General features: G+C 41.2%; 3 protein-coding genes across 16 annotated transcripts in view; 1 reads left to right on the top strand and 2 right to left on the bottom strand.

Moving 5' to 3' along the window:
* Window positions 1–1,742: 1,742 nt before the first annotated feature.
* rmnd1 (required for meiotic nuclear division 1 homolog) lies at window positions 1,743–5,424 on the bottom strand. The gene is made up of 12 exons (XM_085767622.1): window positions 5,267–5,424; window positions 4,098–4,557; window positions 3,916–4,021; window positions 3,731–3,806; window positions 3,379–3,418; window positions 3,187–3,287; window positions 2,998–3,104; window positions 2,847–2,911; window positions 2,616–2,692; window positions 2,284–2,404; window positions 2,069–2,185; window positions 1,743–1,947 (listed from the first exon to the last, which is right to left on the bottom strand). The coding sequence occupies exons 2-12, from the start codon at window positions 4,539–4,541 to the stop codon at window positions 1,915–1,917; spliced, it is 1,287 nt and encodes a 428-aa protein (XP_085623748.1). The 5' UTR covers window positions 4,542–4,557; window positions 5,267–5,424; the 3' UTR covers window positions 1,743–1,914.
* Window positions 5,425–5,838: 414 nt separating this feature from the next.
* Window positions 5,839–9,505, top strand: ccdc170 (coiled-coil domain containing 170). The gene is made up of 8 exons (XM_085766501.1): window positions 5,839–5,998; window positions 6,165–6,347; window positions 6,447–6,737; window positions 7,333–7,533; window positions 7,627–7,800; window positions 7,957–8,199; window positions 8,425–8,628; window positions 9,156–9,505. Exons 1-8 carry the CDS (start codon window positions 5,972–5,974, stop codon window positions 9,423–9,425), a joined length of 1,593 nt encoding a protein of 530 aa, XP_085622627.1. The 5' UTR covers window positions 5,839–5,971; the 3' UTR covers window positions 9,426–9,505.
* Window positions 9,506–9,623: 118 nt separating this feature from the next.
* Window positions 9,624–21,529, bottom strand: part of syne1b (spectrin repeat containing, nuclear envelope 1b) — a 74,192-nt gene continuing 62,286 nt past the window's right edge. For 10 of the 14 annotated variants that reach the window (XM_085766486.1, XM_085766489.1, XM_085766491.1 and 7 more), the window contains 20 exons: window positions 21,323–21,478; window positions 20,489–20,647; window positions 20,097–20,263; window positions 19,826–19,988; window positions 19,044–19,231; window positions 18,769–18,919; window positions 18,458–18,640; window positions 18,158–18,295; window positions 17,539–17,730; window positions 17,050–17,377; window positions 16,386–16,454; window positions 15,497–15,624; window positions 15,125–15,251; window positions 14,736–14,947; window positions 14,434–14,634; window positions 14,174–14,302; window positions 13,815–14,027; window positions 13,481–13,573; window positions 12,539–12,597; window positions 9,624–10,720 (listed from right to left, as the gene is read on the bottom strand). In XM_085766486.1, the coding sequence (XP_085622612.1) occupies window positions 10,477–10,720; window positions 12,539–12,597; window positions 13,481–13,573; window positions 13,815–14,027; window positions 14,174–14,302; window positions 14,434–14,634; window positions 14,736–14,947; window positions 15,125–15,251; window positions 15,497–15,624; window positions 16,386–16,454; window positions 17,050–17,377; window positions 17,539–17,730; window positions 18,158–18,295; window positions 18,458–18,640; window positions 18,769–18,919; window positions 19,044–19,231; window positions 19,826–19,988; window positions 20,097–20,263; window positions 20,489–20,647; window positions 21,323–21,478 (3,300 nt within the window). In that variant the 3' untranslated portion in view covers window positions 9,624–10,476. The remainder of the gene's footprint in view (window positions 10,721–12,538; window positions 12,598–13,480; window positions 13,574–13,814; window positions 14,028–14,173; window positions 14,303–14,433; window positions 14,635–14,735; window positions 14,948–15,124; window positions 15,252–15,496; window positions 15,625–16,385; window positions 16,455–17,049; window positions 17,378–17,538; window positions 17,731–18,157; window positions 18,296–18,457; window positions 18,641–18,768; window positions 18,920–19,043; window positions 19,232–19,825; window positions 19,989–20,096; window positions 20,264–20,488; window positions 20,648–21,322; window positions 21,479–21,529) is intronic. The other 4 variants (XM_085766496.1, XM_085766492.1, XM_085766498.1 and 1 more) reach the window with 4 other exon arrangements.

Raw genomic sequence — 21,529 nt, 5'->3', positions numbered from 1 at the left:
TTGATTGATACAGTGTTACAATGTGTGTAGTGGTATCTCATAAACAAGAGATTTACTGTTTACGGGGTGCGTTTGTGTCGCGGACTCGCGGTGCCACCGGGACGAGAGGAGAGCTGACACCGGGTCAGAGCTTTTTTATACAGTCTATGGATCAGAGGCTCTGATCAGCAGGTTTGGTTTCCAGCCACGACGTGGAAGCAGCCTCCACTCTGCTTGTAACAAGTTACAAGTCATTTCATCACACATCTAAAATCACAATTAGTCCGAAGCTGTTGAATGACGGTAAAAGGTAAATATCCTGCATAGTTTCTCTTTTCCTAGCTGCGCTGATCAGAGCAGCGTCCCTAGCAGCGGTCTGTTATACCTGACGACGGTCGCAGCGATGGACCAATCAGAGAGCAGCATCTGGCCGGTGTTATGGCCCAACTGGTTTCTGATTTAACTGGTTACCGTACGGAACAGCTGCAGCTGTTTTGCGCTTCCGTCACAACACAACATATTACAGTAACAGCGAGTTTCAAGCCACAATTCACATCTACTGCAGCGAATATGCTGCTGTGAGTGAGCACTACGTACCAGCCACATGGAAAAAAAATAAAGTGAAGAAAAAATAATCTTCCCATATTCGCGTGGAGCCGGACTCGATCCTGCTTCAGCAAAAGTCCATGCGTCAGAAACTACATGTCTACCTCTGTGAGCGACTCAATCACACAGGTGTTAGTGGTCTCCATGAATATAGTCAATTACATCAGTACAGGTTACGTTTTGACTCGGGCTGACATGTATTTTGATCAACATATGTTTCAAATTAATTTCACTCGTAAACCGTGTAATAAGCAGGATAATGTATAGTTGGTCGGTTGTTATGGAGAAATAAACCCCTTCAGGTTCCGAACTATACATTACCCTTTACTTTGCGGGCTCTAGCAGTAAAGGCAGAGACTGTCACTTCCGGATCACGGTCATTTCCGGCTCATTGCACTTCAGATCAAAATTGCATGAAACATGAAACGAGAAACGCTCGTTATCCGTTTTTTTCCATTATTCATTTGAGCATAAAATCGAAAACTGAAAAAACGAGTCGTTATCCGTTTTTTCATTTTAGTTTTGGAAACGAATACTGAGAAAAAGAGTTGTTTTTTTCGTTTTCCTTATTTTTGGTTTTTATTTTGAAAATCCCCGGGGTTGGTACATTCCCTTTCCGGTTGATGTTGGCCTTTTTGTAAATTTGTTTCTGCAGTTTGTCAAAGTGTTTTGCCACTTGTAAATGTGTCTTGGTGTTTGTAAAAGTGTTTGGTGTCTTGTAAATTTGTTTTCTGAAATGTAAATTTGTTTCAGATATTGTAAAAGTGTTTTGGTCTTTGTAAAAGTGTTATGTTATTTGTCATTTTGTTTTCTGAAATGTAAATTTGTTTTGCAATTTGTAAATTTGTTTTCTGAAATGTAATTTTGTTTTACAACTTGTAATTTTTTTTCTGAAATGTAATTTTGTTTTGCATCTTGTAAATTTGTTTTCTGAATTGTAATTTTGTTTTGCAACTTGTAAATGTGTTTTCTGAGATGTAATTTTGTTTTCTAAAATGTAATTTTGTTTTCTGAAATGTAAATTTGTTTTCTGAAATGTAACTTTGTTTTAAGACTTGTAGTTTTGTTTTCTGAAATGTAAATTTGTTTCAGAATTTGTAAAAGTGTTTTATGTTTTGTAATGTTGATTTGCACCTCCAGGCCACCGTAGAATATACTGTATAACAGGACCAGTAAGACATTTCAAGTATTTAGGTATATTTGATCATTTCAACAGCTTCTTAAAAACATTGTCACATATTACTGACAGAGTACCTTTGTGTAGTCCAGCATTCTTCGTTTGTCACTTTTAGTAACCCATTCAGATGTGTGTGTTATTGGAGGAGCAGTTCAGAAGATCATTTTTGCAAGTTCAAACAAAACCTACAAGAAAAACATAGTATCAGAGGCAACACTGTTTTATAGGGAAAGGTTGTGAGTGTTTTTAACTGAAGCATTATGGGACTGCTTCTAAGTTGTACAAGATATAAGAGAATTATTTTACCTCTATAGTGATGAGGATGACAATCATCCACTCCAACCTCAGGCTGTGCTTCTCGCTCAGGTGACTCCTCATCAGGTCTGTCAGCTGTGTGCAATGTTGCAGCTTCTCGTTCACAACCTAAAAACAAAGTGTTTCAGGTTTTGATCAGTAATGAAGCAGATGCCCACTTCACCCTTCACAGCTGTGGTGTCAAAATCATTTCTTAGTTTACCTACATTAACCCTGCGGTTGATACTGAGGAACTGGCAGGTCTTATCATACAGTTTTTCCAGGTTTTCTCGGTCCCAGTAGAAATCAGGTGTGAGAAGCAGGTCGGACCTCAGGTTTATACAGTGTCTGTAAAAGGAGGATGTAAATACAAGGTTGATGAAATTCCTACTTTTCCTACTTCTGTGGTTAGCCTAGTGGGTTAATATAATTGTCAACACATTTCTGTTACTCCTTGGAAGACACAAACATCCTCACCAGCTGACTGTATGTAACAAAAAAATCCTTGAATCCAGAAATAGAAAGATTGAATGAACTATTTACACATAACAGGATTTACCTTAATGTGAATAGCTCTCCTATTTTCTGCATAACCTCTGCGGAGGACAACTTAACTCTTTTGCCAGACTTCAGCGTCTGAGGGAAAGAAAACAAAATTACCGCATTAGCATTAACAGGAGCACTTATGTTTTAAAATAACAGCAGGATCCGTCACACTTAAACACTAAACTATAGCAGATAATTCATTATGCATGATTTCTTGCTGCTGGCTGGTAAGTGACCAGGGTACCTCTGGAATTGATTGAATTGACTCCACAAAGTCGTCTAAAGACACCTCCCATATAGCCAGCTTCACTGGAAAAGAAGCAGAGAGGTAAAACTGGCTGAGTGGGCGTCTACCACAAACCTTAACTATTTATAGTTCAAGCACAAGTTCTCACCTGACAAACACAGAGCATTAGAAAATGCAAATTTCTCCAGAACAGCTTCATGTTGCTCGATGTGGTCACTCAGGATAAAATTGCCGCGCTCGAGTTTTGTGTTTCCTCTGGGGAAGGAACGGATTTGTTACAACAGCAACAGGAAGTGTGGCGCTACAAATAAACATGATGATAAACAACAGAACATACTCTCTGACAGCGTAGTTTATCTCCTCATTTTCCCAGTGGACTAATGCTACTTCATATGGCTGGATCTCATGATGCTCCAGTAATCTCAGCACTTTCTTCATCTGGAAAGGCAGTAAAAAACATCACATTGTCAAGAGATTTATTTAAAACTACTGAAATATTACCCTATAAATTGTGTATTGTTTTGTTTACCGTTTTCTCCTCTACGTTCCAGAAAACTACTGATCCTTCCCTGAAATTTCAGATTGGAAAAGTCAGTTCACGATTGGCCGAAAAAAGTTATAGCTATAACTAGGCAGGGTATCTTTGCAATTTCTCAATTTTGGTTTCACATGATTTTCAATATTTTTTCAAAAAGTGTAGCTTCACAAATGTAAACATGTTTTTCTACAACTTCCTTGGATCCCAAAGACACTTTTTGTGAAACTCAAAAAGTATAAAGTTTAATTTCCAATACCTGTCAAATTAATAGCATTGCATAATTTACATTTATTGCAAAGCCTGAAACAAAACAAAAACACATTGAACGCCACATTGTTTCTACCTGAAGAAGAACATAAGAGCATTGTCATCTGGTTTTGCAGCCATGTCTGTGCTTATCACCAGCACATTTGAGGCATCTAAAATTTAAAAAATGTAGTTGTCATATAATGTCATTGTTGTTCCATGCAGTGTATGTAACTTTAATTCTTTGCAAATGTGTAATCTATGTGTAATAATGATTTGTACCTCTTGGTAAGTCAATCTCTTCGAATCCGTGGTTTATCAAGTCGTGGCAAAGTGTTGGCAAATGATACTGATCTGCTGTTGCAAAGGCAATACACTGCATCATATCCTACAGGGAAACACACAGGGTTGGGTTAGTCATGGAAACATCATCACTAAAACAGATTCTGAATGGGCTCAATCACCTTGTCGTCACTCAGAGAAGGCTGATTGGCTCTGGACGGTTGTTTTGTCCTTGGTCCTTTGGGAACTCTCTTTCCCGGCACCGTCACTGGCTTTATGCTTGATTTTAACATCGACTTCACAAGGTCTGTTGAATAAAAACGCTTCTGTCCACTCCCACATTTACTCAGTGTCCCAGGATCTGTACACAAAGTGCTGCTAAAATGGTTAAATCCACTTAAAGCTGGAAATAGACGTCTCATATGGGTCTGCTGTTGGTGAAGAGTGTTTAAATAACACGTCCTTGAGACCCATGGCTGAGACAAGATGAAGTGAGTCCTTGGTTTGGTTTCATACTCGTGCAGCTGGACAGACTGGGAGAGACTGGCCGAGCCACAGACGCAGACTGGGTTCCTCGCTACAGGCCGCTGTGCTCCCAGTCTGGACCACAACCTCCGGAGAAGCATGTTGTCAGGTAGACACCTGTACAGGTGAGTTACAACACAAGGATCAGTTAGTTCTTAAAGGCATGCATCACTGTCTGATAGGGCACCATTTACAACAACTAATGACTTTCATAATGGTTGATCAATATTTTACTGAAGCTTTATAAGAACAAAGTCCTTCTAGGCTCTACAATACAGAACGTCTCTGATAAGAACTAATTTGGGGTTGCCAGGTTGTGCAAAATCCTGTTTAAGCATGACATGACTTTGCTTTTCATTCTGGCTAGCTCTTTTAATTCAAAGGACTGCAAGACTGAACCAAAATCAATTTACCTACTGCTTAATATGTGGCCAAACAGCCCCCAACAGAGGTCTGTCTAATGGCTTACAATGCTAAAACAGATACAGATGGCACCATGCCAGAAAGTGGTACCACATATCTTAATAACGTTATGCAAATGAATCGACACATTTCAAATCTCTAATGTAAGACGTAGAAACCCAAAATACACAACACTGACCTTGAATTTTATACCCTAACAGTATAACCACTAGTGATCCATTGCCGATTCAGAGGCTAAACACATTCAGACCAAATGCAAATGTGTCGATAACACTTGAAAAAACTAAATACAGGTCACTGTCAGGTACTAACTTTAAGTACAAGCCAACAGAAGGGGTAAACATGAGCATGCTGCTGCAAGTCCGTGTGTCAATATGAGGCCGTCAGCCGACAGTTAACTCACCGGTCAATGAACAAGAGTCGATTCAGCACATGTCGAGGTTAATATAGTTTAACCGCTGCCAGAAAACAGCGAAAACAGGAGTCGTTCGTGAAAATATAATGGTGAACTTCTTACTAGCTACATGACAACCTGCACAAGGAGGCGTGTTCGTTGTTCCTGGTGTTTGATGTTAATAAAGTTTAGGTTGAAGCTCACTTCCTGTTTAGTGTATTTGGGCTCAATGGGACCCTGAGCGCTGACTGGCAGGTAAGGTATTCCTTGTTATTGCTGTGATTTCTTCAAATATTTTTGTAATAGTGTAAAATTATAATAAACATAAAAAACATGAAAGGGAAAGCGATTTAATAGTAAATGGTTTTAAAGTTAAAGTTAGTACATTAGTAACTTGCTACCTGCAAGTATAAATGAAGGGTTTAAACCCTCACGGTGACCTTCAGATCATATACAATCATCACCCTCTGTTTAATTTTTGTGATTTTCATTAAAAACGTTTTATCAGCCTAAAACTTCATGTGCTACAAATTAAAATTTTATCCGTTTTTTTCTTTATAATTGATCAAATTAATAGATCTCAGATAATCTAAGTGATAGCGCCCCCTCTAGTGGAGCCTGGTAAAGCCTGTGTTTGGTGTTGCCAGGAGATTTTCTAAAACAGTAACACAACTACTACAAACTGTATTCACTTCCCCTGCAACACATCTAATAATGGAAGCCAAGGAAAACTCTGATGAGGTATGCTTCACAAAATCTATTAATTGTACCTCTAGTCAAAACAAAATTGCACCTGATGCTGGCAATTTCTTACTAAGATTTACTTTTTTTGTACTTGTCAAAAAAAGGAGTTTCCTTGCCTTATGATTTATTATTTGTCAAATGACATTATTTGGTTGATTATTAGGTGGAACAGTCAAATGAGAGGGAGAGGCTGAAGATGAGAATTGCTGTTTTGGAGGAGAGTGTAAAGTCGTCTGAGGTGGAGTGTAAAGCCAGCAGAGAGACGGTGCTGAGGCTGGTGGCAGAGCTGGACCGAGAGAGGAGGAAGGCTGCCAGCAGTTCAGCAGCACTTGACTCACTCAAAGTGGTACTTTAATTTCTTTTTGAACACCTTTAACGTCACTTACATCAAATATTTGATCATGTTGTGTGGTGCAACTCTTCAAAGTTATTGTGTCTGTTTCAGGAGTTGGATGGCCTGGCGGTAGGAAGGAGGAGTGTGGAGATGGATAAAGAAACCCTGATGGAGAGGCTTGAGGCCAGCAAGAGGGTGATAGAGGCAGCTCGGCGTGAGTCAAACTGTTTGGAGAAACAGGTGGAGGAGCTTGAGAGAAAGCTACAGTCAAGCCAAGGACACGCACAGGCAGCTGAAGACAAATTACAGACATTCCTGAAAAAAGTGGCAGGACTGTTGCACCTTCAGTCTGAAAATGTCATCCAGCCCACTGAGAGGGATATTTTAAGGAATCTGGAAAAGGTGAGCGATCAGTGGGGATTCATGGCACAACACTTAACTCTATACTATCATGAAATCAAAATCACATCAACTTGACTCGAATGACATCTTGCACATCTGTAAAATAAAGTTATTCTTTATTATACAAGAACCGGTACTGGTAAATGATTATAAACATGTTCATGGCTTATTTCTTGCTCTTTGAAAATACACTCAGTTCTTTATGATTGTAAGATTTTCGGTGTATCTCAGCTGTGATTGATTGAAGTTTATTGTTTTGCATTGAAATGTTATTGGAGTAGTATTTAAAGTATCAAAGAAAAGTACTTATAATAAATACATTTGCTCTGCGTTAAATTATATCATAATATTATTATTTCTGGTGCATTATCATGTAAGCAAAAGAGTGAGTTTTACTAGTTTCATTCACTGTTTTGTGGTTTAATTTACTTTCTAACAATGTTTTTTTTATTTGATTTTGGATTAATGTTTTCATATTTAAAGGGTAAAAACTATAAATCGCAAGAAGTTAAAACACTGAGGGACTCACATAAACACATAATCATCTTTGCCATATTGTTTGGAGACAGACTTTGTGATAGTGACTGTTCTGCAGATTGTGTCAGAGATGGATACCAGGCTGTGTCACGTCTCTGGGGAGCTGAAGGAGAGGACGGAGCTCCTGCACAAGTCACTGCAGGGGGCGCAGCTCGCAGAGGAGCAGGTTCAGGACCTGAGGGAGAGACTGCATGGTCTGGAGACTGAACTGCTGACAGTGGACATGCATCGTGACGGCCTTCAACACAGCAAACACCATGTGAGTAAAGCAGCATGGGATTGAGACACTTAGTGATAAATGCCTTTAGTCCAGTGTTATCTATCCATGATATCTCATCATTTGTCTTCACAGTATGAGGAGTTCCTGGAGCAGCTGTCAGAAACATTGATGGTCGACAGTATTGCTCTGGATCTCGGCTTCGACATGAGACTGAAACTCATCCTGTCACGTGCACAACAACTTGTCAAACAAGAAGGAAACGCTCTGACAGAGAGCAAATGTCTGACTTACAGTTTACAGCGAAAGGTAGCCAACACACAGTCTCTTATTCTTCTCTAAACACAAGCTGCTGCCATAAAAAAGTATGAAGATATCATCTTTTATTTCTGTAGTTGTCTGTAGGTGTTGTGTTAAATGACCAGTGATGCAGCTGTAACCACAAACTTCCTTTTCCCCCAACAGTTAAAATCAAACAAGGACCAACTAGAGAGTAAAGGACTCCACATCCAGCTGCTGAGGAAGAAGGTGTCAGAGCTGGAGGAGGAGAAGAGGTGCCGGTCAGCGCTGGCCGTGGAGCGAGACGATGCTCACGTGGAGGCCAGGAGGCTGCAGAAAAAAGTAGAGCGTCTCCAGAGCGAGCTAAAGGCCACCAAGCTGTCCAACACTGAGCTCAGGGCTCAGCTCTCCCACACTAATGAGCTCAAGGTAGAGGGGACAAGGGTTCGAACCCAAAGTCGATCCAGAGGCATTTTCACCTCATGATGTTTGGTGTATTGAACGTATTGTTGGGTGGAAAGTGGGAGGTGTTATTTTGTAATTCTGCACTTATAATCTAAAGCAAGTTGCTTCTGCAATTAACAATATCTTAAGTATGTAAGGATTTCCCCTCTAATGGTTGATTCACTTAACACCTCTGTTTGACCTGCCAAGTGTAAAGTCATGGAACAGAGTCAGACCATGCAGGAGCAGAGAAAGAGGCTGGATCAGCTGGTGGAGGGGAAGGACAAGGTGGAGAAGAAGCTGAGCTCAGTGAACTCCGACCTACAGAGACAAGAGAAGAAAGGCAGAGAGGACGAGCAGCAGCTCAACACCCTCAGAGAGAGTCTGACTCAGCTGTCTGAGAGGGAGAGAGAAGTAAGAACGGGGGCAACACCAACATGAGGTTTTGTTCTGCAACATGATGTGAAGGGGGAGAAATGTCAACTTACTCAGTATAAACTACATGTTGCTATTTTCTTAGGTTCATCCTAAGATATAATGTATACAACTATGCTGTTGATGTGTTTTTCAACCAGCATTTGAGGATTTAATTTAAAATCTACTGCTTTTAAAGATAAATCAAATACTGCATATTCACATGTAACCTGTCTTTATTCTTTCTATCCAAAATGTACGCTTCCTTCTCAAACTACTCACCACCTTGACGCTGAACAAGAATATTTAAGTAATTAAATAAAATAACTAAATGGTTAAACAATCAAATGTTCCAGAAATAATAAAGATGATTTATATTTGTTTTTGCAGTTGGTTTTCATTTCTGTTTCCTCCCCTACACTTCCTTCTTCTATAGCCTATCAATAATAATCAGATACTAAACAGAGTGGAGATTTTGAGTTGAAATTCAAATATTTTCTTCATTTTTTTTCATCCATTGTTCACAGTTAGAGGATTTCCGGATGGTTGTCTCCCAGATGCTCAGTCTGGATGCCACGGCCCTGGATCGCCCAAATCATGAGATCATCAGATTACTGGAGACCCTTCTTCACGCCCATCATCACCATCACCACCTTCATCACCATGTGAATGTGCCCTGGCACTGTCCCACTCACCAGAGGCCTCATCTCATCCAAATCCAGGATTGTCCTCACAGCTTGTCTTTGGATGTTTCTACCTCCAGGACTGCGTGTCCAGAGGATGCAGTTCCCCTTTAAGAAATCTAGATTTATACATTACACTTGTGCCAAACTACACTTAAAATGTAAAGGGTATTATTGTTTTATACAGTATAAAATTACTTAAAACAAACTTTCCTATTTGTTTCTAGGAAAAGCTTGAATATGAATCACTGAACAAGTATTGGAAATGAAAGAATCACAGAAGTCGATCAAATAAAAACACAGATATCAAAATGAGGATTTGGCATTCATCATTTTTGATGGTCGCATATACATACATTTCTCATATTAATGTTTTACCATTATATACACATGTTAAATAATCCTGGACTGTTATACATTTGATACTGAACTGACAGTCATACAAAATATACAATTGTTCTATATGTCATAATTCTCAATCTTAAAGTCTTATTTCTTATCTTTAAAAAATAAAATAGTAAAATGTATAAAGACCATGGATGACTGATGTCTGATTGTGTCTTACTTTGATATGAAAACAAGTCTTGGCTTAAATTAATTTTACATGAATCAGTGTAAGTTAAAAATGGGCTGTTTAACCACAGACACAATGAGGGATGTCAGTAAATAAAAGCAATGATCAGAACTGCATGCCAAAATACAAGTAAAAAAATAATTGCAATGTAAGATATATTAAATGTTTTTTTTTTCTTTCCTTTTTTTTCTTTTTTACAAATTTTTGAGTTGCAAGCAAATTCACAGGTTATACTTCAGCATTGAACTTTGGTGCTATCCACTGACGGTTTCCATCTTGTTCACACCACTGGTCGAACAGTTCACTCATACAGCAACGCCCACTGGGGAAAAACATTCTCTTCACCAAAGATGCTCCTTAATCAACACATCATTACACAGAGTATCATAGTGAGATGCTTGATCCTATGTGCTACACACAAAGATATTAACGGGAGATGATGGCTGTTTTTTTCTGCAGAAGAAATGGATGATCACAATTCGGTTTTTTTTGCTCCCAACATGATCGACCGTTTAGAGGATATCAACGTGAATCCTGTTCAGGTCGTACTGATGCAACGAACACTGAGATGAGACGCCCTTGGCAGTCAGCCTACACCGGGGGTGGTCCGTTGGTGTAGCTGAGCATCGGGTAGAAGGAATGAGCAAAGTTGTTGGACTGAGCGCAGTAGTCCTCCTCAGACATTGGCAGCAGGAAGGCAAGGACCACTAACAGGAGCAGGAAGAGCTGGAAAGGCAACGCCACCCAGAGGATGCGCCGCAGGAACGATGACCTACGAGCCGCTGACGTCTCCGAGTCAGAAGGGAAGGAAGCGGATCCAGCGTCGCTGTGTGCCCTGCTCACACACACACGCATCCAACAATGCAGCACAGACTCGGGTTTAGTTCCTCGCACGGATCATTAAGAACATACAAAATCTCCATATCTGCTTTCTCGCTTGAATCCCTACTTTCAGAACTGTCTAATTACATTACAACAGCAACTTTAAAATGTGCCAGCGTGTTCACAAAAATACACTCAGGAAAGATAACTGACATATTAAATTAGCCTGATTCAATAAACATCACTTGAACTATGCCCTAATCTAATATCCCTCTCTCCATGCACTTTATTGTTTGACTGTTTTCTACCAATTTTCAATCCAAATAAGATCTCAGTGCAGCGACGGGGGAACTGCATGGCAGTGCTTTAATGTAAGCACCGTGCTGTCGGAAGACGCTGCCAACATGGTTCAAAGCAATGTTGGAACAATGTCTGACATTGTGATCTACATGCTGACTGAGACTGGGTGGATAAGCACGACTACAAAGACAGTCACAAAACAGTCATCAAGGCGTACACAAATTCTGCGCTAAACAAATGCATTTATCGTGTGAGTTTGCTTTGTTTCTCAAAAGTGTGTTAGGATAAAAGACAAAGGGCATGCTGCAAGTTTCAGCTGATACTTAGAGGTGTTGTAAAAGGACTCTTTGAGACTGTGTCCGTTGAAAAATGCAAAGCATGCCGAGGCAAGAAGAGCACAGCCATTAGAAACAGCTTCTTTCACAAGGTAGTTCAGCTTAGGCTTTGGGAAATGTGTTCATTCGCTTTCTTACTGAGAGTTTAGATTGGTGCATTAATTATTGAAGCCTGAGTCAGGAGATGGCCAGCCGAGCTTAGCAGGCTGCTTCCAGTTCCAAGCTCTCAGCAAGAAAACAAACCAGCTTCATACTGGTTATTAAACTGTGTCTTGTCACCATCACCCTCAGATAGCTTCAAAGATCAGAGGACATTAAGGTAATTTTTGTAAATAAGTTACTTACTGTAAAAAAAAAAAATCATTTGTTTGTTTTCAAAGTGAGAACAAAAACCTGCAAGACTCTAAAAATATTTCTAAATACGATGATCTGTGACTCCAGGAATGCATTGATATATCAGTGATGCACAATTTACACTCAGGTTGTCATATGTGGTGACTAAAGGTGCCCCTGTACCACTTCACAAAATGGAGACCTGAGGCAAGACTCACGGATGACAGACTGAGGGGTGGGGGGAGATGGTGGATAGTGAGTGAGTGAGTGAGTGAGAGAGCAGCAGCAGCAGCAGAAGAGGAAGAAGAAGAAGAAGAAGATATGCCACGAGAGAGAGAGTGCACGAGATAGAGAGATAGAGAAACTTTCAGCCTTTGCATTGTTCATTGCAGACATTTACTGGCTCGGCAATTTGAGAGAAAAAAAGGAGTGTGTGCGCTCAGTAATAGCAAGGGTAGAGTTAGACGTGGAAAAAATATTTGTTATTATACGTTGGAAACGCCCTCTGGTTAGCGATATTAAGCAGCCGAGGACATTGGCGGAGAAGAGGCCTTGCACCGTTCCTTGTCAAACTTGTATCAAGGATGCGTGGGCTGCCACTCACCTCATCACCTAGCCTCTACACACAGTGTCTAGACTTACAGAAGATGATGGAATTCACTATCATGAGCTGCTAATCTGGCACATGCATTCAAAAGTGGAATTGAGATGTACTTTTTTTTTTTTTCTCAACAACTCTTTAAAACTCAGCTGTCGCTTAAGACTCGGGGAGGATCAGAAATCATGAATCAGCCTCCAAAGTGCATCATGGGCTGATGAGTTCCATTATCTTCTGGGTGTGCTAGAAACCAACAGAAAGGTACCTGTGGTGTGGACTGCTCACAGAGGGTCCAGGCTGTGACAGACTACATTTGCCCCGTTGCTGTTTGCAATGAACAGGGGGAGGGGTGGGGTAAAAGAAAGAAAGTATGTTTCAGTCCAGGCAAATCAAGACAAAGCTACCGATGAAAAGAAATCCCAAAATGAGAGAAGGGCAGCAACAAAATCATATGTGAAGGTGATAGATTTTGTAAACCCCGTGATAATAAGGAATCTGGCTTTTCAAAGTGCACAACTACTTTGAAGTGCTTTGGCCTGTGGGTGCAACAAAATGGCTGCAAATAGGAAGCTACAAATTATGCAATGTGATGCATGATTCTCTTAGGTAACAGTGATATTTAGTAACATACACATACTATAAGCAGCGACATGCTTATTTGGACTGATCTTTAGATATATAATAACCTGTGGCTTAAAATATACAACAAATATAATATCATGCTTACTAATCATAAAATCACATCATCTTTTATTATATTTAGCAGTTTTCTTCCAGCCAGCATTCCTAAGAACAACACTATGAGGATAAAACTAAGGAAATTAGAGGAAAGTCTATTGGAAGGAGAGATTTGTAGGATAGAATATTTCAGTTTGGAAATATTGGAGGAGAGAAGAAAAGAACTGAAAATGTTTAGTAGAGGAAAGAAGAAGTTAAAAAAGTTAGAAAAGAAAAAAGAATTCCCCACTTTTCTATCAGGAGACAACATGCGAGAGTGAGTAAAAGGCTGGGAGAAGTTCAGAGTTCAGAGGGTGTGAGTGTAGAGCAGGTTGTGGAGGTGTAGAGGAAAGATCTTGGGATGATAGGGGTGAATCTGGCCTTCGATGGGGTATTAGGGGCACGAGTTACTACATGGGCTGTCTCAGAGGGGGTTACCAAACACCTGGCTTCTCATACAGCGGCATGTACGGGTAGATGTGAACGTTACCGATCGTCGCCGACTCGGCGTGCTCCGTCCTGACACAGGACTGAGGGAACCAGACGTGTCCAGATCATCAGCAGAAGACCAAGAAGACAGATCCTGCCAAAGGAAATGTTTAGAAAGAAATAGAGAAAGCAAAACAGTTAGAGATGATCTTAGATTTTAGGAAGTGGTCGGGGAAATAAAAGCCTGAACCTGTGAAATCTCGCTTGGTCATTTTTAGTCAACACTAGTATTTACTAGCTCATATTTAGCACGATGTAAAACTATAACCACACAATGCGAGAAGTCTCCCTTTGTAAAACTGGACATATTCAGTTTATAATAAGTTAGGATCTACCTGTTGGCTGCTTGTGATGTCCAGGATCTTGGCCAGCTCTCTGAGGTCTCTGGTCACTTCTTTCAGCAGCAGTTTGAGGCGGTTCCCAATAACATGGACCTTCTCCTTTGCCTCCAGGCAGTCGCTGCCCTGAGAGTTGACCAGCAACTGGAGGGACATGTCCTGTAGTGAGGCCACTTTCAGCTGCGAGTCCAGCAGCTCCTGGCGGATTTGCTGTGGGGATTACATAGTGAAAACATGGATTCAATAATGATAAATGCAATAGAAAAACTGCTTCCCATTAAAATAAATGCCCTTTTGACAGTAGTGTTTATATTTATAGGGTTTAACTTATGAATTAAAAGGTAATAGTTCTGTACCGTGAGTGTTTTATGATGCTCATGGAGAGTGTCACTGTCCAGGATGGGATCGATGGGAACCACCTCATTCCTCCTGCGGTCGATGTTTTCTAACCAGAGCAGCAGACCGTGGCTCATCTCATGGAAGTCCTGGAGAAATGTAGAGATTCAACTACTGTGTACTGTATGTACTCTATATATGGATTTTCAGAATGTGTTCAAACAAGACAAGTGAACTTTCCCATCAAAGCTACCGTCTCAAGATGATGACTGACACTTACTTGACATTGCATGAGTGCGTCCTGTAATGTCGTCCTCCACTCCTCCAGTGAGCTGCCCAGTTTGTCCCAGTGGTTGTTCATGTCTTTCAGTTTGGCCTGTAGCTCCCGGGACTCCTCCGTGTCTGACTGCACAAACTCAGCGCTGCACAAGTTCAGGGACAGCACGATAGCCTTGCGCTTGTCATACGCCTTCTGCAACTCCTGTGGACAAACATTTACATTTTACAGTTAATGTATGCAAACCTTCAGTGAGGCTGATCAGAGTTCGATTAGTGGTTAGAGTTTTACTAAAAACGACAAACCTTGAGCTTTTTGATGCGCACTTCGATCGTCTGGATGTCCGTGCTGAGGTCCAGCCTCCGCTGCTGCTCCAGCTCCTCCTCCGTCTCTCCCAGCCAAGTCAATAGATTGTTCAGGTCCGAGTTCTGCTGCTGCCACTGCTGCTGACTCTGCTTTGTGCGCATCTCTTTACTGAGGTCCTGAGCCTGCAGGAGCTCCCAGCGTTCAATCACTCCTGGGATGCAGAATGTGAATGAGAGATAGTAAAAGATAGTAAAACGGCACGCTACAAGGAAATTTCATCCCACCACTGACTTTAAAGCCCTGCAACATTTGCATAATCCATATATTCTTTTAAATGTATGGTAATGCAGGATATACGCATGCAGCATCAGTTGTGGTGTTGTGTTACCTGATGTCTGGGACTCTGAGCTACTGGGATCTGCCAGTCCAGACACTGTGTCTTCTTCCTCCTTGAGCTCAACGCCCATCCTCTTCACTGTGTCAATACTGCCACGGCACTCACCCAGCAGCCGCATCTATAGAATCAATGTGTTGAGTTATAGTTAGCTTAAGTTACTATTTGGCATAGTGTTACTATTTGGCATAGTGTAAGCAACATAAGTTTATTTTATCTACATTTCTTTTAAGTATAAGTGTGCACTGAACTAAATCTGAAAATAGTATTGATGGTAAGCCAAGGAAAAATGAATACAGGTCATTTGAAAATATGAATTAACAAAGATTCTGTGTTCTTCATTAAATGGGTTAGTGCAACACATACGTATCCCATGTACGAAGCATCCATCTCTGTGCTTGTGGGAGTGCGGCTGCGGCTGCTGTCCATCTGCTGTAGGTGGAAACGGCTCATGTCCAGAGGGTGAACATGTGACTCTGTAGAGGGAACCTCCCCTGTTGACACAACATCAGCTGGTCATCTCCAAAGAACATGATTTAATATCAGGAAAGCAGAGTATGATTAAATATGTAGGAGTGAGACCCCGTTCAGAAAGAGAAACAAAGATGGAGAGAGAGCAACAAATGATTTGATGGTATATTCAGAAATGCAGATTGATTATTCCAACCACTTGCCACTAATGGTGCCTGGAGCAGTTTGCAAGTGATTCATGCTGCATTTCCTAAAAGTTTGACTTTCTTCCACCTCCATCTGTCTCAGCCTCATCGCAGTGCTGCCTTGTCCTGCTCGAATCAGGCGTACAAGCATTCAAAGCGATGTGCCTCTGTGTGAACGGAGCCTATCTGCAGTCGCTTTAGCAAAAAGTTCAGACTTGTTCACTGTGACAATAAAACTTCATGCACTTCAAAAAAAACCAAAAAAAACCCAAAGAGGTTAGCTACACAGCACACTGCAAGTCAAACAAAATTAAGAAAGCCAGTTAGAAAGAAGGGTTAGGCTGAATTCCATTTCAGTCCTGCTCAATTGGACGCGGCAGCAGAGACACTGAATTGAAGTGATAAAAATGGAATTGACCCTATTCCCCCCAGGGTTAGAAAGTGCTGCCATCGGTTACAGTGTGTGCCCAAAGTGTGGATAAGAGAGGAAATAAAACACAAATCAAAGTCCAAGCCTAGACTATAAGTGTGGTTTAAGTGAGCGGCTGCTATTTCTGGCCCCAAACACTTGTGGCATGCTGGGGTCTGCTGTTGCCTACCAGTGGAGGACCTCAGTGTTTGCTCTGTTAGTTTTACATAGGCCTCAGGGCTCTCTGGGATCACTACATCTGGAAGAAACATTGTACAGTACACACATTCAATAGTGGGCATTACACAGTTTGACTCCATGAACTGAGCAGTTTTGACATTCACCTGCTGATCTTTGGTTGATGTCCCGAACAATAAGTGATAAATATTGTAGTATATACACTTATATCTAAATAAAAAACACTGCACTGACTTGCCGAAATCTTTAAGTCCCTACAGCCTCACTCTCTACAGTTCTTTAAGTGTTTTAAAGCAGCTGAAAATGTCTCGAGTAAGTTCATGCAGAGAACTTCTCCTTTCATTCTCTGGCTTTCTAGAAAGGTCAAGAGTTAAGACTCTCTCAATAAACAACACGTTACAGTTGTTGCATCCAGTCTCATGCTCATGTGCACACAGCTGGACTGAGTCATGATGACACAGCAGTTTGAACTTTATAAATATCTCTTTTGACTGACTGCAACATTTCCTGAGTTTTGTAACTCCAAAACAACATTTGCATGTATTTATTGACTGGTATTGATTTACATTTCATACAAAGAAAAATAAAGTTTATTATAATTCATTCATTAAAACATCTTTAATTTTCATCAGAACATTGTGTGTGTTGAATCTAACCTGACAAGGTTGAAGCAGGCCTCTGGATGAACTCTCCCTCTTCACTCTGCTGTTCTCTCAGGGCCCTGCTGGCGCTCTCCAGCCCTCGGCTGAGGTCGTAGTCGTGGTCCCACTCCAGGGGGATGGAGTCCACGCTGGCAGGGGTGTCTCTGCCCGAGCGTTCGGTCCGGAGCTGAGCCGCCAGGGAGGCAGAGCGGCCGGAGGACGGCAGAGGTGACAGGAAGCCATCCCCCAATCGTTCACTCCAGGGCAGGCTGCACAAATCACCAGGCTCGTCCAGCTCCAGCTCACGGTCCGAGAACGAAACCTCCGTATCATCATCTGCAAGCTGCAAAAATAACAAACATTATTATATATTGACTGCAAACTGGGAATTTGAGAACTGAAAAACATGATGTTTAGCCTCTTATTTGAGACCAGGAACCAAGCAACGATAGACAGTGGAAAGATGAATAAAACATGAAATAATTTCTTATTCTCAGATCTTACTGGAAGACGAATGAGTTTCTTGTAGTAGCGCTCCACTCGACCAAACACTTCCTGACAGTAGCGTTGCAGCTCTTCTAGCTCCTCCTCGATGACGGCAGCATCCAGAGGCTCGCTCTTCTCTATCAGTGCCTCTCCCTGGTGGAAGATATGTTCGATCTTGGCTGTTGTCAGGGAAATCTCCTGCTGGAACGACTGTGGGACCAGAGGAGGAAGAAGAGCACAGACAAACAAGTCCTCATTAATTTTGTTTTTCAAGCCAAACAGTAACTTCTTTCACAGTCCCAGTCCCAGATGTTAATATCCTGATTTCATTTCCCAATTCTAATTTTCAGTTTGACTTGTGCAATATTGCCTACACAATGTCAGTCGAGCTGCTCTCCACACTGGAAAATATCCGAATATATAATGGCTGTGGTTTAAAGCTTAGGTAAATAAATAAATAAATAAAGTTCTTCCAACGTTTTCTATACATGCACAACTCAAACTCCTAATCCTGTTAAAACTAAAAGTATTTAGGGACAAAAAGAAAACATAATGCCTCCAGCCATGTTTTTAGCATCTTGGCGTTTGGTGTGCATAGTTCTCAGACCAGCGGTGGGAAATGTGGGTACAAACTCACCCTGAGTTGTTTGATCTTGGCCTGAATGTCACACTCAGAGAAGTGTTCGATGTTGGTCAGCTGCAGGTCCATCTCTGTCAGCCACACCAAGATGCCGTCTCTGGCCGTCTCAAACTCCTCCCTCTGACTAATAAAGTGCTACACAATTTAAACAGAAGAGCTGCTGTTAATAATCTACATAGTACAAGGGTGTTAAGATGTAAATCAAACTTCCATTAGTCATTGATCAAACATGTAAATAAACAGCTCAGATATGTATGCATATGAATAAAATCCTGGTGCATGTACACATTGTTGTACCTTAAGCCTACGGAGGATGGATGCCACCCTCTTCTGCAGGTTGTCCCATCGCTGATTGGCATCGTGGGCCATCTCCCTCAGTTGACAGGACGAGTCAGTGCGGTTTTCTCTGGCCAGGCGGCGATATTGCTTGTTGATTAACTCCAGCTGGGTCAGGCTTTCATGGACTTGCCTCTGGAAGGCCTAGAGAAGGACAGGGCTTTATCAATGTGGTGATAACCGAAAGCACTATCTCACTGAGTCAAGATATATTTGTTTTTCACTTAAAATGATGATTTGAGTTGGTATATTTGTTTTTGATTTGTCTGTACCTCAAATTTCTTAAGTTCCTCTTTGGCTACAGTGTACAGGACACCAGAGGAGTTGGGCAGAGCAGCAGTCTTTTCTGAAGTGGCCAGCCACTCCCCGAATCGTGCAAAGTCATCTAGGAATTTCTGCCACAAACGCCACGTCTCCTCAATCCTGACAAGGGGAAACATTTGTGAAATGTTTGTTCAGTAAGGTAAGGGTAATAGTGTATTTCCACAGAATACTAAATAACATGATCTGCATACACACATGTCCAACATCAATCTCATCCACTTACTTGAGTCTCCTCTCCATAGACAAGGCACAGATGCTCCTCCAGCGGCGATCAAGGCTACGAGTTGCCTGCTGGATGGAGTCGCACTCTGCATCGGTGGCGCAGGCGTCACAGTCGTGAAGAAGAACCTCGCATAGATTCAGTACAGACGCCACTCCTGTGCTGTGTTTCTCAATGTCACGCTGAAGCTCCTGAGAGGCAAGAAACAGAAAGAGATGATGAACACAATGTGTGCAAAAATAGGAGACTAAAACACAGGGTGGGAAATATGGAAAAAATAATAACATAATGCAAACAAAGTAAATAAAAAAAAATCCCTCCATAAATGAATATGTTCAAAAGGCTAATTTTTCAGTATTGATAGATAGCTAACTTGGCATTTAGAGCAAAATGTTATCAAACACAAAAGGTTTTTTGGTATAAATATCCCAGTCATCTAAATTACACCCTTTTATTCATTACTGCTTTCTTGAAACAGTTGCTGTTCCTTCTTTCTTCTTAAATAGAGGAACTCTAATTTACTATTTGTGGAAGTGTTGAAAAGGGAAACTGGGATGTATGTATGTAAAAAAGTGGAATCTTTACCTCTTTGAAACAGTTGTGGTTAATACTGAGTAGTAAAATTACTCAGCACTAACCTACATGAAGGTTAAGGGTGTACAATAATACAATATGTATAATGTACATATTTTGGAGTAATAATAATACTTTCAAATACGCACACTACTACATACCATCAAAAAAAACAAATAAAAACAGGGTAACTACACAGGATATCAGGTTACCTGTTGCAAATCAAGCTTCCTCTGAATCTCCTGGAAGTCACAGGCGTCGTAGGCGATGGGCTTGGACAGCTCCGTCTCTATGTGGGCCAGCCAGGAGCGCAGGCTGCTCATGTTCTTATCCAGCTGCTGCACGGCCACCAGGGTTTCTCTCAGCTTCTTCACTCTATGAACGTAATTTATGAAATTCTGTCAGTGCAGTCTAACAACAAATAGTAATGTTATTCTGTGTGTGTTGGAACAGTTACACGACTGTGTGTGTGTGTCTCCCCACCTGGCTCCGATGAGATCCAGGAGGTGCTGCCAGCGATCACTGACTTTGCTGAGTTTTTGCTCAATCTCAGTAGCTTTGTTCTGGTGACTGGCTCGGGCCAGACGCTCTCCCAGCTGGTGCAGCTGTAACTTGTTCTCCTCAGCCACAGTTATCTCCTCCTGGTAATCCTGTTAGCAGCGATACAAACACAGTGTAAAACAATGGATTCAAAAGATCAACAGATTTGCTGCATATTTCAGAAATACAACTAAGGAGACATTAATGTTCGTTGATACAGAAAACTTCTTTAGCATTAGCATTTTTAAAACCAAAAAGGAGACAGTGGATTTCCAAAGTGCAGCTACTTCTTTTACTATAATTGTAATAAAATATTCAGGCATGTTTCTATTTACCTTGCGCAGCTTCTCGATCATCTCCTCAATACTGATGTCACCATTTTGGGAGACTTTGCTCTCCATGTTGGTGAGCCACTCACAGAGCTCCTTGTACTTCTCGTTGAACACGGTCCATTCATTCAGCTTCTCGCTCACCTGCTGCCTGCGCAGGGACAACTGCACAACAATGAATAAACAGTGAGAACTGCATCATTGTTCATAGTGCAAATAATGAATAAATGCACGGTAAAGTTCAAAATGTCTGAAAGTCTACAAAGGAAGCACAGTGACAGAGATGGCTGCACAATGACTGATTCATTTACATGAAGCAGCCGGTGTGTGCGTCTGTGTATTTCCTGTGTGTGCATTTTATCTGCTCTGCACAGGATGCAACTCTGAAAAAATGGTTTTGAAGTTTTTGGTTTTCGCTAAAGCAACCGACAACGGATGTCAAGTAGACATGAGGAAGACTGAAGAGAAAAATACATTTGTTTTAAGGCTTGGTTGTGATTTTGTTTTTCTATGAAGTGCAATGTGCAGTCTAGGTGTTGTGTTTTTGAAAATCATTAGTATTGTATGTATTCCTATATCTATATAGTAATCAGCTATATTTGATGGTGGCTCACTGACACCACCCAGAGGTTTAACACTAGCACCACCATCTGGTATCTCAGGAACTGCAAAGACAAGTGTGTCACAGTGACACAACCTACAGTTATTTACATGCACATTCACTATAATTTAAAGTAGAAGTACAGGTAGTACACTCTCATTTAAAAAATGTCATCAGTAGCAGTACACAGGATGCAGTATAGCTCAGATAATCCTCCATGCAAATGTAAATCATGGTACCTGGTGACAGATTTCATCCCACTGACGATGCAGCAGCTCGATTCGCTCCTGCAGGACACAGAGGTCTTCAGCGCTGATGTAACAAGACAGCGACTCTCTGAGCACAGTCAGGTGGGCCAGATCTCCTGTCCAGCCGTTAAACGTATTTTCCAGGTCCTGTTGTTGAGACAAGAAATGTGTGTGTAAACCTTGCAGACAGATTGCTCT

The sequence above is a fragment of the Trachurus japonicus genome, chromosome 22 (genome assembly GCF_045865225.1).
Source record: "Trachurus japonicus isolate A0001 chromosome 22, Traja_1.0".
Taxonomy (NCBI): Eukaryota; Metazoa; Chordata; class Actinopteri; order Carangiformes; family Carangidae; genus Trachurus; species Trachurus japonicus.
Note: the sequence above shows the minus strand (reverse complement) of the source record. Positions and strands in the feature narration are given on the sequence as shown.